The sequence below is a fragment of the Phocoena phocoena genome, chromosome 1, assembly GCF_963924675.1.
Source record: "Phocoena phocoena chromosome 1, mPhoPho1.1, whole genome shotgun sequence".
Taxonomy (NCBI): domain Eukaryota; kingdom Metazoa; phylum Chordata; class Mammalia; order Artiodactyla; family Phocoenidae; genus Phocoena; species Phocoena phocoena.
The window spans coordinates 140413107-140430340 of NC_089219.1; the positions used below are offsets into that span (position 1 = coordinate 140413107).

Genomic DNA, 17234 nt, shown 5'->3' on the forward strand with positions numbered 1-17234 from the left:
CTTATCTACCGTCTAGAGAGTGCAGAAATCTGGTTCCTAGAAACGCCCCATAATCTTTTCCTGGCCTGAGGTGCAGCAGGATGGTGCAATGCTGTCACCTGAGGGGGAACTGTGAGTTTGCATGTTTGACGGGACAGTTATAAACAAGGTCAGTTCTAACACAGCGTGGTCCAGATTCCTAGGATAACTAACTCTCCCAGTCAGAACATGGCTGTTCATCACCATACTTAGAGCCTCCCACGAGAGCCTGCTTAGTATCAGGGTATCTATTATCCACAGTTTACCTTTTCTTTTGAAATACCGACCACCAGGTAGACTTTAGTGAGTCAGAGCTCATCCTTCTCCATCATTTCAAATGCTTCTATATCTTCATTCCAGTCTGCTAATATGGAGTCTATAGGTTGGACCTTTTTACCCCAGCTAACATTAGGATTGGAATCCTCTTCAGTTTCTGATTGTTCTTTAAGTTGGTTATCTAAATCTGTACATTCACCATCAAGACTTGTAGTCTCATGGCTTTCCGTGGGACTAGAATTCTGTTCAGAAGGAGAAATGCTTGCAGCATTGTCCGTATCTGCTGGAGACAGAGATTCTGGGTGAGAGTTTAGAGCGCTCTCCTCAGGAGACTCCTGATCAACCAAATCAACCTCCTGAGAACTTGATGCAATCTGTTCAGCGCTCTGATTCTGAGACTCATTTTCAGAGGATGGTGGTTCTTCATTTTCCATCTCAGGATCTGTATATGAAAGAAACAAACTTCATGCTACTTTCCCGACAAAACATGTACTATCACATTCTCAAAACCATACTGGTTTTGATAATAAAAGTTAAAGAAAATCATGTTAATGCAGAATGACTCTAGTAACTAATAAGACTGCCTTCAATGGGTATTAGTAAATGCCAAGAAATATACTAAACAATAATACAATGAAAATGCATATAAATTTGTATTATGTCTCAGATTAAATATTTAAGTTCAGGAAAGCCTGCACATGAGAACATATTAAACAGAATACATTTTATTTATTTTAATTATTTATTTTAAACATCTTTATTGGAGTATAACTGCTATACGATGTTGTGTTAGTTTCTGCTGTATAACAAAGTGAATCAACTATATGTATACATATATCCCCATATCCCCTCCCTCTCCCACCCCGCCAGGTGGTCACAAAGCACCGAGCTGATCTCCCTGTGCTATGCAGCTGCTTCCCACTAGCTATCGATTTTACATTTGGTAGTGTATATATGTCAATGCTACTCTCTCACTTTGTCTCAGCTTATATTTCCCCTCCCCGTGTCCTCAAGTCCATTCTCTACATCTGCGTCTTTATAAATAGAATACATTTTAAACAGCACATGACATTGCTGTATTTTAAGATAATATTCTTTGAAAAGTGAAATTCCCACTCAGTAAACCATGAAAATGCAGATAATACAAAACTTTGAATGATTCATGGATATCAATGTGATTGATCAAATGCAATATTTTCATAAACACAAAACCAGATTATTTACAAAACTTCTATTTCATTATTAGAGATCTATGAATTCTAAGATATAATCATCAAATCCACTGGAAAGATGAAAAGCAGTTTAAACTTCTTGTAATGAATATAAAATAAAACCACTAGAGGCATTTTATTTAGGGTTCCTACAAGAAAGTGCTTAAATATTAGCATCGACACCCACATGCTGCATTCTCAGACTCTGCAGGCAGTTGGTAAAGCTCTCCCGAGTGTCCACCGTGTGGCAGACACTGTGTAAGGTGCTAGGGATAAAACGAGGTGAAAACAAACATCTGACCTGCCCTTCTGAATCTTACAGTCCAGCTGGGGAGAACAACGTTTAGGAATAATCACACAATAGAAAACTCTGTGACACATGTCATGGTGTTAGGAAAGAATATGGAGATTTGAGGGCTTCCTTCAGAAAGTGATACTTAACTGTGATATAAAAGATAATCAGAGTTAATTAGTCAAAGAAGAAAGGGAAGATGGACTTATTATAAAACCAGAAAAACTGAAGCAAAATACAGGCATTCAGGGAGGTAGAGGAGGGTGTGTATACATATACTCTAATTAGGTAGGATTACCCGACGAGGGAAGTTTAAGATAGTTCTTAGGTGGGGTTTGTCAGGGGGAAGGAGGGCAAGGGGGAGGAGTCCCCACACATTCTCTCAGCTGTGGAAAGGGTACATTTTAATTTGACATCAAGGCAAACTATGGTGGGGCCCAAAGAAGAGAAAGCAGTGTCTGGCTGCTTAGGGCTCATTTATGCTAGGCTACCCTAAGTTTGAGGGAGAAGGGAAAGAAGAACCTTCAACTTTGTTTCTAGATTGCATTAATCTAGCTTAGAAGAATAGGAAAAAGTGTAAGGTTATTTCTTCTAGTAATAAAGACTGTAATTTTGGCAAAAAATCACTCTAGGGTTACATGTTATATAATATTATTTTGGAAATCTAGCTAATAAAATGGAATAAGAAAACAATAGTATAGGCTCCAATGAAGATGGCTGCGGTGAAGAACGTGGAACTCACCTCCCACAAATACATACATCTACAAATGTAACAATTCTCACAGAACACCTACTGAACACTGGCAGAAGACCTCAAACACCTGAAAGGACAAGAAAGAGCTCTACGTAACCGGGTAGGACGAAGGGGGAAAAAAAAAAGAGGAAGTGGGACGGGACCTATGCCCCTGGGAGGGAGCTGAAAAGAGGAAAGGCTCCTGAGCCCTGGGAAGCCCCCTCAGATCAGCTGGGACAGAAAGGCAGCTTCGGAGGCGCAGAGGAGAGTGCAACAACCAGTTTGTGGCAGGCAGGAGAGAGACCCACACAGGCTGCTGTACCGCTACCCTGCGCGCCCCAGCCTGAGACGTGTGTCCGCTGGTACGGGCAGGGGCCGAGTGCTGATACTCGGAGTTTAGAGGACAGACCTAGGGGAGAGGACTGCTGTTGGATGTGCAGAGAAAGCCTGAAGGGGCTGGAGTGTGGTATGGCTACAGCTGGGGGTGTCTGCAGAAGCCCAGGCCTGCCACAGAACTGAAGAGCCATTGTTAAGTGGGGCACAAAGGGAAGGGTGCCATGGCAGCCCCTTTCTCCACATGCCAGCCTCTGCCTCCACAGACTCCGGGACACTGCACACCAGCCACAGCCTCAGGGGCTCCAGACTCAGCAGATTCCTGCAACCCAGCTGCCACCTCGGGCTCCCACCTGGGCAGGCTCAGGGGTCCCAGCCACCGCCTAGGCTGGCACCTGCACCAACCACCACCTCGGCAGACCCCAGGAGCAGACACCAGTGAGCTGCCCACGCACAGAAGCAGGCCTGAAACCACAGCTGAGCCCCAGGGGCCGCGTGACTTAGGATGCAGGGTTGCAATCTCTCCCTGCAGCCGTGGGAGCCGTGCATTTACACCTTCGCTGCTGGCTTTGTAAATTCAGCATCTGCAGGACATCCGAGTAGACAATAGGTGCTCCCATGCTGGGATGGGTCTGGCCTTAGCAGCTGTGGGCTTTGTGGGCGCGTGCACATGGAGGCCGGGCTGCGCCTGGGTTTGAGCTGCCTCCATGGCTCCCACAGCAGGTCCAGGTGTGCAACTACTACAGTCCTGGGACCCGGCTTTAGTGGCTCTGTGCTGGTGGCCTTGTGAAAACAACACCTGAGGGACACCAGGGCTGATTGCCAGCATTCCCAAGGTTGAGACGGGGCTGAGGGCAGTATACTTTGTGAGCCCACACAATGGGTGACAGGTGACACAACAGAGCACACTCACTGGTGAACAGCTCTGGTAGAGGAATACTCAGTGGCTCCTCTCCCTGTGGGAACACTCCAATCCCACCTACCTCACACTGCAGCTCAGAAACGGATCTGGGGGCTTCTACTCCAACAGCTAGGGAACAGACCCAGCCCCTGACAGGGCAGTAACAACCACAGAGCAAAAGAGGAGGCCCCGATCAATATCCAGTGCAGGCTCTGGTCACAACACCAGTCACACCTCCTATCAAGGGGATAACAGCCAGCATACACAGGAAAGAGGCAACAGGCATCCACACTAAAAACAGCCCTCACACCAAAAAATATTAAACCCACACAGGCTATACAGGGATGCTCCCACATAAAAACAGCCCTCCAAGACCACATCGATAATTGTTTCTCCTAAACTCATAGAGCAACAGAAGTATAAGTAAAATGAAGAAGCAGAGGAACCACTCTCAATTATTAAGATCAAGAGAATTCCCCTGAAAGAACAAACAATGAAACAGGCCTCTTCAGTCTCACAGACATCGAGTTCAAAAAGGAGATAAGAAGGACTATTGATAGAAATGCAGATTACTATTACTAGAAACCATAAAAAGGAACCAAGAAAAATTAGAGAACTTATTCACCGAGATAAAAGCTGAGCTAAAGGCAATGAATAGCAGAAAAAATGAACAAATAAGTGATCTAGAAGATAGAATAATGGAAATCACCCAGTCAGAACAACAGAAAGCCACATGAAAAATAAAATGAAAGCAATGTAAGAAAGCAATATAAGAATAAATCATGCCAATGTACACTTAGTAGGGATCCCAGAAGAGAGAGAAAACAGGATTGAAGATGTCTTTTAAGAAACTATGGCTGAAAACTTCCCAAACCAAACGAAGGGAACAGATATCCAGGTACAGGAAGCACAAAGGGTCCCAAACAAGATAAACTCAAACAGACCTACACCAAGACATATTATAATAAAAATGTCAAAAGTTAAAGAGGATTCTAAAGGCAGCAAGAGAAAAACAGAGTTAATTACAAGGGAAACCCCCATAAGGCTATATATCAGTTGCTTTCTCTACAGAAACGTTGCAGGTCAGAAGGGAGTGGCAAGATACGTTCAAAGTCCTAAAAGGGAAAAATGTGAAATGTAGGATACTCTGTCCAGCAAGATTATCAAATTTAAAATCAGAGAAAGAATTTCCTGGACAAGCAAAAACCAAAGGAATATAGCAATATTAAACCTATCCTAAAGGAAACATTGAAAGGTCTTCTCTAAATAGAAAAAAAGTTAGAATCTTTAGGGAAAAAATCATAAATGGAAAGTAAATCATTTAAATAAGCCAATACACAGATTTTTAAAAATCACAATTAAAAAAAATTTCTGTGAAAGCAATGATAACCACAACGAACAGCAAAAGGATGAAGATGTAAAAGAGGACATCAAAATCATAAAATGTGGGGCAGGAGAGTAAGAAAATGTAGATTTTTTTTTTTTCTAGAATGTATTTGAGCCTACATGACTACCAGTCTAAAGCAAGCAGATATAGGAAGGGGTTAATATACTTGAAAAACAGGGTAACCACAAGTCGAAAACATACAATAGATACACAAAAACCAAAACCAGATTTTATGAATCTATCACATACAACAGATTCATAAAACAAAAGAAAATCATCAGACCACAAAAGGAAAAACGAAAAGAAAAAGAAAGGGACAAAGAAGAAATATAAAATCAACAGGAAAACAAGGTTTAAAATGGTAATAAATACATATCTATCAATAATTACCTTAAATGTCAATGGATCAAATGCTCCAATCAAAAGAGACAGAGTGGCAGATTAGATTAGAAAAACAAGGGCCTAAAATATGCTGTCTACAAGAGACCCACTTTAGAGCAAAGGACACACATAGATTGAAAATGAGGAGATGGAAAAAGATATTTCATTCAAATGGAAATGACAAGAAAGCAGGGGTCGCAATACTCTTTTATCAGGCAAAATAGACTTTAAAACAAAGGCTATAAAGAAAGATGAAGAAGGACACTACATAATGATAAAAGGATCAATACAAGGAGAGGATATTACACTTATCAACACATATGCACCCAATATAGCACCCAAACACATAAAACAAACACTAACAGACATAAAGGGAGAAACTGATGGGAATACAATAATAGTAGGAGACTTTAACACCCCACTCACATCAATGAAAAGATCTTTGAGACAGAAAATCAATAAGGCAACAGAGATCCTAAATAATACAATAGGACAGTTAGACTTAATTGATATTTTCAGGACATTACACCCCAAAAAAGCAGAATACACATTCTTTTCAAGTGCATATGGAACATTCTCTTAAGTTTGACCACATACTAGGCCACAAAACAAGCCTCAGCAAATTTAAGAGTATAAAAATTATTTCAAGCATCTTTACTGACCACAACAGCATGAAACTAGAAAACAATCACAAGAAAAGAAATGAGAAAAAACAATTACATGGAGACTAAACCACATGCTACTACAAAACCAATGGGACAATGATGAAAAAAAAAAATTAAAAAATACTTTGATGCATTTCCCCAGTGGTCCAGTTGTAAAGAATATGCCTTCCAATGCAGGGGACATGGGTTCAACTCCTGGTCAGGGAACTAAGATCCCAAATGCTGTGGGGCAACTAAGCTGGGTGCCACAACTACTGAGCCCATGGGCCTCAACTAGAGAGCCTGTGTGCCACAACTACACAGCCCACACACTCTGGAGCCTGAGTGTCATAACTACAGAGAGAAAACCCACACGCCACAACTAGAGAGAAGACCGCGTGCCACAAGTAGAGAGAAGCCCGTTTGCTGAAATGAAGATCCCGCGTGCCTCAACTAAGACCTGACACAGCCAAAAATAAATACTTTGAGGTAAACGACAATGAAAACACAACCATACAAATAACATAGGATGTAGCAAAAGCAGCTCTTAGAGGGAAGTTCATAGTGATACAGGCCTTCTTTAAGAAACAAGAAAAGTCTCAAATAAACAACCTAACCCACCACCTAAAAGAATTAGAAAAAGAACAAACAAAACCTAAAGTCAACAGAAGGAAGGAGATAATAAAAATCAGAGAGGAAATAGAGATAAAAAAACAATAAAAAAATAATCAGGGAGGAATCAAGATGGCAGAGGAGTAGGACGTGGAGCTTACCTTCTGCCACAAATACATCAAAAACACATCTACAAGTGGAACGATTCACACAGAACATCTACTGAATGCTGGCAGAACCCAGACTTCCGAAAGGGCAAGAAAACCTCTACGTAAACAAGTGGGATGAAAGAAAAAAAAAAGAGAGAAAGGAATCACGATGGGGCTTGTGCCCCAGGGAGGGAGCTGTGAAGAAGGAAACGTTCCCCCACCCTGGGAAGTCCCCTCACCAGTGGGGAGATCAGCCTGGACAGAGGGGGTGCTTTGGAGACTCAGAGGAAAGTGCAGCAACCAGTTTGCAGAAGGCAAAACGGAGAGAGACCTGCACAGCTGGTTGGTACCACCACCCTACGTTCCCCAGCCTGAGATGCTCATCTGCTGGTATGGACAGGGGCTGGATGCTGAAGCTCTGGCTCTGGAGGTCAGACCCAGGGAGAGGACCAAGGGTTGGCTGCAGGGAGACAGCCTGAAGAGGCTGGAGTGTGGCAGCTGAGGATACACTTGGAAGAGGTCTGGGCCTGACAGACAGGCAAGGCACCATTGTTGGGGGGCACACGAGGAGAGGTACGGGACTGCCATAGGAGCTTCTTTCTGTGCGTGTGGGCTCTCAGGCAACAGGACGCCACCTACACGAGCTCCAGGTGCAGGCACAAGCCACTGCTGCCATTGTGGGCTCCAGAGATGGGCATGGGCCATTGCCACAGCTAAACAACCTGTGAGCAGGCACTAAGTGCTGCCCCAGCTGTCCCGGGAGTGTGCCAGCCACCTCCACCATTGGGAAACCTGCAAGCAGGCGCCAATCACTTTCCCTGCTGCCCCAGGACGTCACCACTGCTGGGAGACACCGCAGTGGGTGCCAAGCACTGCCCCTGCTGTCCTGGGAGTGCAAGGGCAGCTGCTGACGCTAGGCGACCCAGGAGCAGGCGCCAGTTGCTGCCCCTGCTGTTCCAGGGGTGCGTGGGCCACCGCCACAGTTAGGGGACCCACGAGCAGACTGCAAGCACTTGTCCCTGCTGTTCCGGGCACTCACAGCCCACTGGCACTGCTGGGAGTCCCGCAGGTGGGCACGAATTGCTGCCCCACCGTACAGGGAATGCACACAGGCCACCGCACCTAAACATCCCATATCACGGGGTAACGGCCAGCACACGCTTAGGAAAGAAGCAGCAAGCATCCAAACCAAAAGCACCCCTTGATTCTGGACGTGATGGTGGAGTAGAAGGACTTGAGCTCACCTCTTCTCATGAAAACACTAAAACCACAACTAACTGCTGAACAACCATCAACAAAAGACTGGAACCTACAAAAAAAGGTACATCCAAAGACAAAGAAGAAGCTACAATGAGATGGTAGGAGGAGCTTCTGCAATATAATCAAATCTCATAGTCACTAGGTGGGCAACCCACAAAACTGGAAAATCATTATATAGCAGAGGTACTCCTGCAGCAGTAAGTTCTGAGCCCCTTGTCAGGCTCCCCAGCCTGGGGGGCTGGCATTGGGAGGCGGAGCCCCCAGAGCATTTGGCTTTGAAGCCCAGCAGGACTTGAGTGCAGGTGCTCCACAGGACTGAAGGAAACAGAGATTCCACTCTTGAGGGTGTACACAAGATTTCACGTGCACTAGAACCCAGCACGAACTAGTGACTCCATAGGAGCCAGAGCTAGACCTACATGAGGATCTTGGAGGGTCTACTGGGGAGGTGGGGGTTGGATGTGGCTCACTGTGGGGGCAAGGACACTGGTGGTGGAGGCTCCAAGGAATATTGGTCAGCCAAGCTCTCCTGGAGGTCGCCATTTTGGTACTGAGACCTGGCCCCACCCAACAGCCTGCAGGCTCCAGTGGTGGAACGTCTAGGCCAAACAATCAGCAGGGGTGGAACACAGCTCCACCAATCAGCAGACAGGCTGCCTGAAGTTGTACTGAGCTCACAGCCACCTCTATACACACCCCTTGACACGGTCCTGCCCACCAGAGGGACAAGACCCAGCTCCACCAAACAGTGGAGAGCCCCAGTCCCTCCCACCAGGAAGCCTGCACAAGCCACTGGACCAACCTCATCCACCAGGGGACAGGCACCAGAAGCAAGAGGAACTACAATCCTGTAGCCTGTGGAAAGGAGACCACAAACACAGTAAGTTAGACAAAATGAGACGGCAGAGAAATATGTTTTAAACTAAGGAATAAGATAAAAACTCGGAAGAACAACTAAGTGAATTAGAGATAGTCAATCTACCTGAAAAAGAATTCAGAGTAATGACAGTAAAGGTGGTCCAAGATCTCAGAAAAAGAATGGAGGCACAGACCAAGAAGATACAAGAAATGTTTAACAAAGACATAGAGGACTTAAAGAACAGAGATGAATAATACAATAACTGAAATGAAAAAATACACTAGAAGGAAACAACAGCAGAATAAATGAGGCAGAAGAACGAATAAGTGTGCTGTAAGACACAGCGGTGGAAATCATTGCCGTGGAACAGAATAAAGAAAAAAGAATGAAAGGAAGTGACGACAGTTTAAGGGACCTCTGGGACAACGTTAAACACACCAGCATTCGCATTATAGGGGTCCCAGAAGGAGAAGAGAGAGAGAAAGGACCTGACAAAATATTTGAAGAGATGATAGCGGAAAACTTCCTTAACATGAGAAAGGAAACATTCACTCAACTCCAGGAAGCGCAGACAGTCCCACAAGATAAACCCAAGGAGGAACAAGGCAAGACACATATTAATCAAACTGACAAAAATTAAAGACAAAGAAAAAATATTAAAAGGAAAAAGGGAAAGCAACAAATAACATACAAGGAAATCCCCATAAGGTTATTAGCAGATTTTTCAGCAGAAACTCTGCAGGCCAGAAGAAAGGTGGCATGATATATTTAAAGTGATGAAAGGAAAGAACCTTCAACCAAGAATACTCTACCCATCAAGGCTCTCTCTCGTTCAGATTTGATGGAGAAATGAAAAGCTTTACAGACAAGCAAAAGCTAAGAGAATTCAGCACCACCAAACCAGCTCTACAACAAATCCTAAAGGAAGTTCTCTAGGTGGAAAAGAAAAGGCCTACAACTAGAAACAAGAAAATTATGAATGGGAAAGCTCACCAGTAAAGGCAAACATAAAGGTAGGAAATCATCCACACAAAAATATGATATCAAAACCAGCAATCATGAGAAGAGAGTACAAATGCAGGATACTGGAAATGCATTTGAAATTAAGAGACCAGCAACTTTAAAAAGTCTTGTGTGTAAACATATATATATATATATACTCCTATATCAAAACCTCATGGGAACCACAAACCAAAAATCTACAATATATACACACACAAAAAAGAAAAAGCAACCCAAACATAACACTAAAGATAGTCATCAAATCACAAGAGATACACACACAAAAAAAGAAAAAGCAATCTAAACATAACACTAAAGATAGTCATCAAATCACAAGAGAAGAGAGCAAAAGAGGAAGGGAAGAAAACAGACCTACAAAAACAATTCCTAAACAATTAACAAAATGGCAATAAGAACATATATATCAATAATTACCTTAAATGTAAGTGGATTAAATGCTCCAACCAAAAGACAAAGACTGGCTGAAGGGATACAAAAACTAGACCCCTATATATGCTGTCTACAAGAGACCCACTTCAGATCTAGAGACACATACACACTGAAAGGGAGGGAATGGAAACAGATATTCGCAAATGGAAATCAAAAGAAAACTGGAGTAGTAATACCCCTATCAGACAAAATAGACTTTAAAACAAAGACTATTACAAGAGACAAAGAAGGACACTAAGTAACAATCAAGGGATCAATCAAAAGAGAAGATATAACAATTGTAAATATATATGCACCCAACATAGGAGCACCTCAATATGTAAGGCAAACGCTAACAGCCATAAAAGGAGAAATCGACAGTAACACAATAATAGTGGGGGCATTTAACACCCCACTTTCATCAACAGACAGATCATCCAGACAGAAAATCAATAAGGAAACACAGGCCTTATATGACACATTAGACCAAACAGACTTGGTATTTACAGAACATTCCATCCAAAAGCAGCAGAATACACTTTCTTCTCAAGTGCACATGGAAAATTTTCCAGACTAGATCACATCATGAGCCACAAATCAAGCCTCAGTAAATTTAAGAAAACTGAGATCATATCAAGCATCTTTTCAAACAGCAACACTACGAGATTAGAAATCAATTTCAAGAAAAAAACTAAAAAACACAAACACGTGGAGGCTAAACAATATGTTACTAAACAACCAATGGATCACTGAAGAAATCAAAGAGGAAATCAAAGAATACCAAGAGAAATGACAATGAAAACATGACAATCCAAAACCTATGGGATGCAGCAAAAACAGTTCTAAGAGGAAAGTTTATAGTAATCTTACCTCAGGAAACAAGAAAAATCTCCAAAAAGCAACCTAACCTTATACCTAAAGCAACTAGACAAAGAACAAACAAAACTAAAAGTTACAAGGAAAGAAATCATAAATATGAGAGCAGAAATAAATGAAATGGAGATGAAGAAAACAATAGAGAAGATCAATGAAACTAAAAGCTGGTTCCTTGAGAAGATAAACAAAATTGATAAACCATTAGCAAGACTCATCAAGAAAAGAAGGGAGAGGGCTCAAGTCAATAAAATAAGAAATGAAAAAGAAGTTACAACGGATACCACATAAATACAAAGGATCATAAGAGACTACTACAAGCAACTATATTCCAATAAAATGGACAACCTAGAAGAAACGGACATCATAGAAAGGTACAACCTTCCAAGACTGAACCAGGAAGAAACAGAAAATATGAACAGACCAATCACAAGTACTGAAAGTGAAACTGTGATTAAAAAACTTTCAACAAACTAAAGTCCAGGACCAGATGGCTTCACAGGCGAATTCTATCAAACATTTAGAAACTGAAACTCTTCCAAAAAACTGCAGAGGAAGGAACACTCCCAAACTCATTCTATGAGGCCATCATCACCCTGATACCAAAACCAGATAAAGATACCACAAAAAAAGATTACAGGCCAATATCACTGATGAACATAGATGCAAAATTCCTCCACAAAATACTAGCAAACTGAATCCAACAATACCTTAAAAGGATCAGACACCATGTTCAAGTGGGATTTATCCCATGGATGCAAGGATTCTTCAACATATGCAAATCAATTATTGTGATATACCACATTAACAAACTAAAGAATAAAAACCATATGAGCATCTCAATAGATGCAAGAAAAGCTTTTGACAAAATACGACACGAATTTATAACTCCAGAAAATGGGAATAGAGGGAACCTACCTCAACGTGATAAAGGCCATATATGACAAACCCATACCTACCATCACTCTCAACAGTAAAAAGCTGAAAACATTTCCTCTAAGATCAGGAACAAGACAAGGATGTCCACTCTCACCACTTTTATTCAACATAGTTTTGGAAGTCCATAGTTTTGGCAATCAGAGAAGAAATAAAAGGAATCCAAATTGGAAAAGAAGAAGTAAAACTGTCACTGTGTGCAGATGACATGATACAATACATAGAAAATCCTAAAGAGGCTACCAGAAAACTACTAGAGCTCATCAATAAATTCAGTAAAGTTGCAGGATACAAAATTAAAACATAGAAATCTCTTGCATTCCTATACACTGACAACAAAAGATCAGAAAAAGAAATCAAGGAAACAATCCCATTTATCATCACACCAAAAAGAATAAAATACCTAGGAAAAAACCTACCTAAGGAGGCAAAAGACCTGTCCTCTGAAAACTATAAGATGTTGATGAAAGAAATCAAAGATGACTCAAACAAATGGAAAAATATACCATGTTCTCAGATTGGAAAAATTAATATTGTCAAAATGACTATACTTCCTAAAGCAATCTACAGATTCAGTGCAATCCCTATCAAATTACCAGTGGCATTTTTCACAAAACTAGAACAAAAAAATTTGAAATCTGTATAGAAATACAAAAGACCCCAAATAGCCAAAGCAATCCTGAGAAGTAAAAATTGAGTTGGAGGATTCAGATTCCCTGACTTCAAACTATACTACAAAGATATAGTAATCAAAATTGTATGGTACTGGCACAAAAACAGAAATACAGATCAATGGAACAGGACAGAAAGCCCAGAAATATATCCACACACCTATGTTCAATTAATCTATGACAAAGGAGGCAAGAATATACAACAGAGAAAAGACAGTCTCCTAAATAAGTGGTGTTAGGAAAGCTGGACAGCTATACATAATAGAATGAAATACGAACATTCTCTAACACGACCCAAAAAAAACCCCCTCAAAATGGATTAAAGACCTAAATGTAAAGCAGGATACTGTAAAACTCTTAGAGGAAAACACAGGCAGAACACTCTTTGACATAAATCGTAGCAATATCTTTTTGGATCCACCTCCTAGAGTAATGAAAATAAAAACTAAAATAAACAAATGGGACATAATTTAACCTAAACACTTTTGCACAGCAAAGGAAGCCATAAACAAAATGAAAAGATCACCCACAGAATGGGAGAAAATATTTGCAAATGATGCTACTGATAAGGGATTCATCTCCAAAATACACAACTAGCTCATGCAGCCCTATACCAAAAACCAAACAACCCAATCAAAATATGGGCAGATCTGAACAGACATTTCTCCAAAGAAGACATACAGATGGCCAACAGGCACATGAAAAGATGCTCAGCATTGCTAATTATTAGAGAAATGCAAATCAAAACTACAATGAGGTGTCACCTTACACAGGTCATAATGGCCATCATCAAAAAGTCTACAAACAATAAATGCTGGAGAGGGTGTGGAGAAAAGGGAACCCTCCTACACTACTGGTGGGAATGTAAATTGCTGCAGCCACTATGGAGAACAGTATGAAGGTTCCTTAAAAAAACAAAAATAGAACTACCATATGATCCAGCAATCCCACTCCTGGGCATATATCTGGAGAAAACCATAATTCTAAAAGATATATGCACCCTGGGGAGACCTTCAAGATGGCGGAAGAGTAAGATGTGGAGATCACCTTCCTCCCTACAAATACATCAGAAATACATCTACATGTGGAATACCCCCTACAGAACACCTACTGAATGCTGGCAGGAGACCTCAGACCTCCCAAAAGGCAAGAAACTCCCCACGTACCTGGGTAGGGCAAAAGAATAAACAGAGACAAAAGAATAGGGACGGGACCTGCACCAGTGGGAGGGAGCTGTGAAGGAGGAAAAGGCCCTTCACTGGTGGAGACGGTGGGTAGCGGGGAGGGGTAGAAGCTTCGGAGCCACAGAGGAGAGTGCAGTAACAGGGTGCAGAGGGCAAAGCGGAGAGGGAGAGATTCCCGAGGTGCTGACCAGCACTCACCAGCCCAAGAGGCTTGTCTGCTCAACCGCCGGGGCAGGTGGGGGCTGGGAGCTGAGGCTCCGGCTTCCGAGGTCAGATTCCAGGGACAAGACCGGGGTTGGCTGCGTGAACACAGCCTGGGGGGGGGGCTAATGTGCCACAGCTAGCCGGGAGGGAGTACGGGAAAAAGTATGCAACTGCCGAAGAGGCAGTAGACTTTTTCTTGCCTCTTTGTTTTGCAGTGCGTGAGGAGAGGGGATTAAGAGCACCACCTAAACGAGCTCCAAAGATAGGTGCAAGCCGTGGCTATCAGCAAGGACCCCAGAGATGGGCATGAGACACTAAGGCTGCTCCTGCAGCGACCAAGAAGCCTGTGTGCGAGCACAGGTCACTCTCCACACCTCGCCTCCCAGGAGCCTGTGCAGCCTGCCACTGCCAGGGTCCCATGATCCAGGGACAACTTCCCTGGGAGGAAATACGGCGTGCCACAGGCTGGTGCAACGTCACGCCGGCCTCTGCCACCGCAGGCTCACCCTGCATTCCGTACCCCTCCCTACCCCCTGCCTGAGTGAGCCAGAGCCCCCTAATAAGCTGCTACTTTAACCGCATCCTGTCTGAGTGGGAACAGATGTCCTCAGGTGACCTATATGCAGAGGTGGGGCCAATCCAAAGCTGAACCCCAGGAGGTGTGGGAACAAAGAAGAGAAATGGAAATTTCTCCCAGCAGCCTCAGGAGCAGCGGATTAAATCTCCACAATCAACTTGATGTACCCTGCATCTCTGGAATACCTGAATAGACAACAAATCATCCCAAATTGAGGTGGTGGACTTTGGAAGCAATGATATGTATATTTTTTTCCTTCTTCTCTTTTTGTGAGAGTGTATGTGTATGCTTCTGTGTGTGATTTTCTCTGTATAGCTTTGCTTTTACCACTTGTCCTAGCGTTCTGGCTGGGTTTTTTTAGTATAGTTTTTAGTGCTTCTTATCATTGGTTGATTCGTTTTTTGGTTGGGTGGCTCTCTTCTTTCTTCCTTTTTTAAAATTACTTTTTAATTTGTAATAATTATTTTTTATTTTAAAACTTTATTTTATTTATTATTTATTCTTTCTTTCTTTTTTTTTTCTCTCCCTTTTATTCTGAGCCATGTGGATGACAGGGTCCTGGTGCACTGGCTGGTGTCAAGCCTGTGCCTCTAAGGTGGGAGAGCCGAGTTCAGGAAATTGGTCCACCAGAGACCTCCCAGCTCCATGTAATATCAAACGGCAAAAATCTCCCAGAGATCGCCATCTCAACGACAGACCCAGCTCCACTCAAGGACCAGCAAGCTACAGTGATGGACACCTTATGCCAAACAACTGGCAAGACAGGAACACAACCCCACCCACTAGCAGAAAGCCTGCCTAAAATCATAATAAGGTCACAGACACCCCAAACCACACCACCAGACGTGGACCTGCCCACCAGAAAGACAAGATGCAGCCTCATCCACCAGAACACAGGCACTAGTCCCCTTTACCAGGAAGCCTACACAACCCACTGAAACAAACTTAGCCACTGGGGACAAACACCAAAAACAACAGGAACTACGAACCTACAGCCTGCAAAATGGAGACCCCAAACACAGTAAGTTAAGCAAAATGAGAAGACAGAGAAACACAAAGCAGACGAAGGAGCAAGGTAAAAACCCACCACACCAAACAAATGAAGAGGAAATAGGCAGTCTACCTGAAAAAGAATTCAGAGTAATGATAGTAAAGATGATCCAAACTCCTGGAAACAGAATGGAGAAAATACAAGAAACATTTAACATGGATCCAGAAGAACTAAAGAGCAAACAATGATGAGCAACACAACAAATGAAATTCAAAATTCTCTAGAAAGAATCAATAGCAGAATAACTGAGGCAGAAGAACGGATAAGTGACCTGGAAGATAAAATAGTGGAAATAACTACTGCAGAGCAGAATAAAGAAAAAAGAATGAAAAGAACTGAGGACAGTCTCAGAGACCTCAGGGACATTAAACACACCAACATGCAAATTATAGGGGTCGCAGAAGAAGAAGAGAAAAAGGGACTGAGAAAATATTTGAAGAGATTATAGTTGAAAACTTCCCTAATATGGGAAAGGAAATAGTTACTCAAGTCCAGGAAGCACACAGAGTCCCATACAGGATAAATCGAAGGAGAAACACACCAAGACACATATTAATCAAGCCATCAAAAATTAAATACAAAGAAAAACTATTAAAAGCAGCAAGGGAAAAACAACAAATAACATACAAGGGAATCCCCATAGGTCAACACGTGATCTTTCAGCAGAAACTCGGCAAGCCAGAAGGGAGTGGCGGAACATATTTAAAGTGATGAAAGGGAAGAAACTAAAACCAAGATTACTCTACCCAGCAAGGATCTCATTCAGATTCGATGGAGAAATTAAAACCTTTACAGACAAGCAAAAGCTAAGAGAAGTCAGCGCCACCAAACCAGCTTTACAACAAATGCTAGAGGAACTTCTCTAGGCAAGAAACACAAGAGAAGGAAAAGACCTACGATAAGAAACCCAAAACAATTAAGAAAATGGTAATAGGAACATATATATCAATAATTACCTTAAATGTAAATGGATTAAATGGTCCAACCAAAAGACATAGATTGGCTGAATGGATACAAAAAACAAGACCGGTATATATGCTGTCTACAAGAAACCCACTTCAGACCTAGGGACACATGCAGACTGAAAGTCAGGGGATGGAAAAAGATATTCCATGCAAATGGAAATCAAAAGAAAGCTGCAGTAGCAATTCTCATATCAGACAAAATAGACTTTAAAATAAAAACAATTACAAGAGACAAAGAAAGACACTACATAATGATCAAGGGATCGATCTAAGAAGAAGATATAAC

At 42.2% G+C, this 17234-nt stretch overlaps 1 protein-coding gene across 2 annotated transcripts in view; it reads right to left on the reverse strand.

Moving 5' to 3' along the window:
* Positions 1-326: 326 nt before the first annotated feature.
* The window catches only part of EDEM3 (ER degradation enhancing alpha-mannosidase like protein 3), an 87069-nt gene continuing 70161 nt past the window's right edge, over positions 327-17234 (reverse strand). For both annotated transcript variants that reach the window (XM_065881247.1, XM_065881246.1), the window contains one exon: positions 327-736. In XM_065881247.1, the coding sequence (XP_065737319.1) occupies positions 327-736 (410 nt within the window). The remainder of the gene's footprint in view (positions 737-17234) is intronic.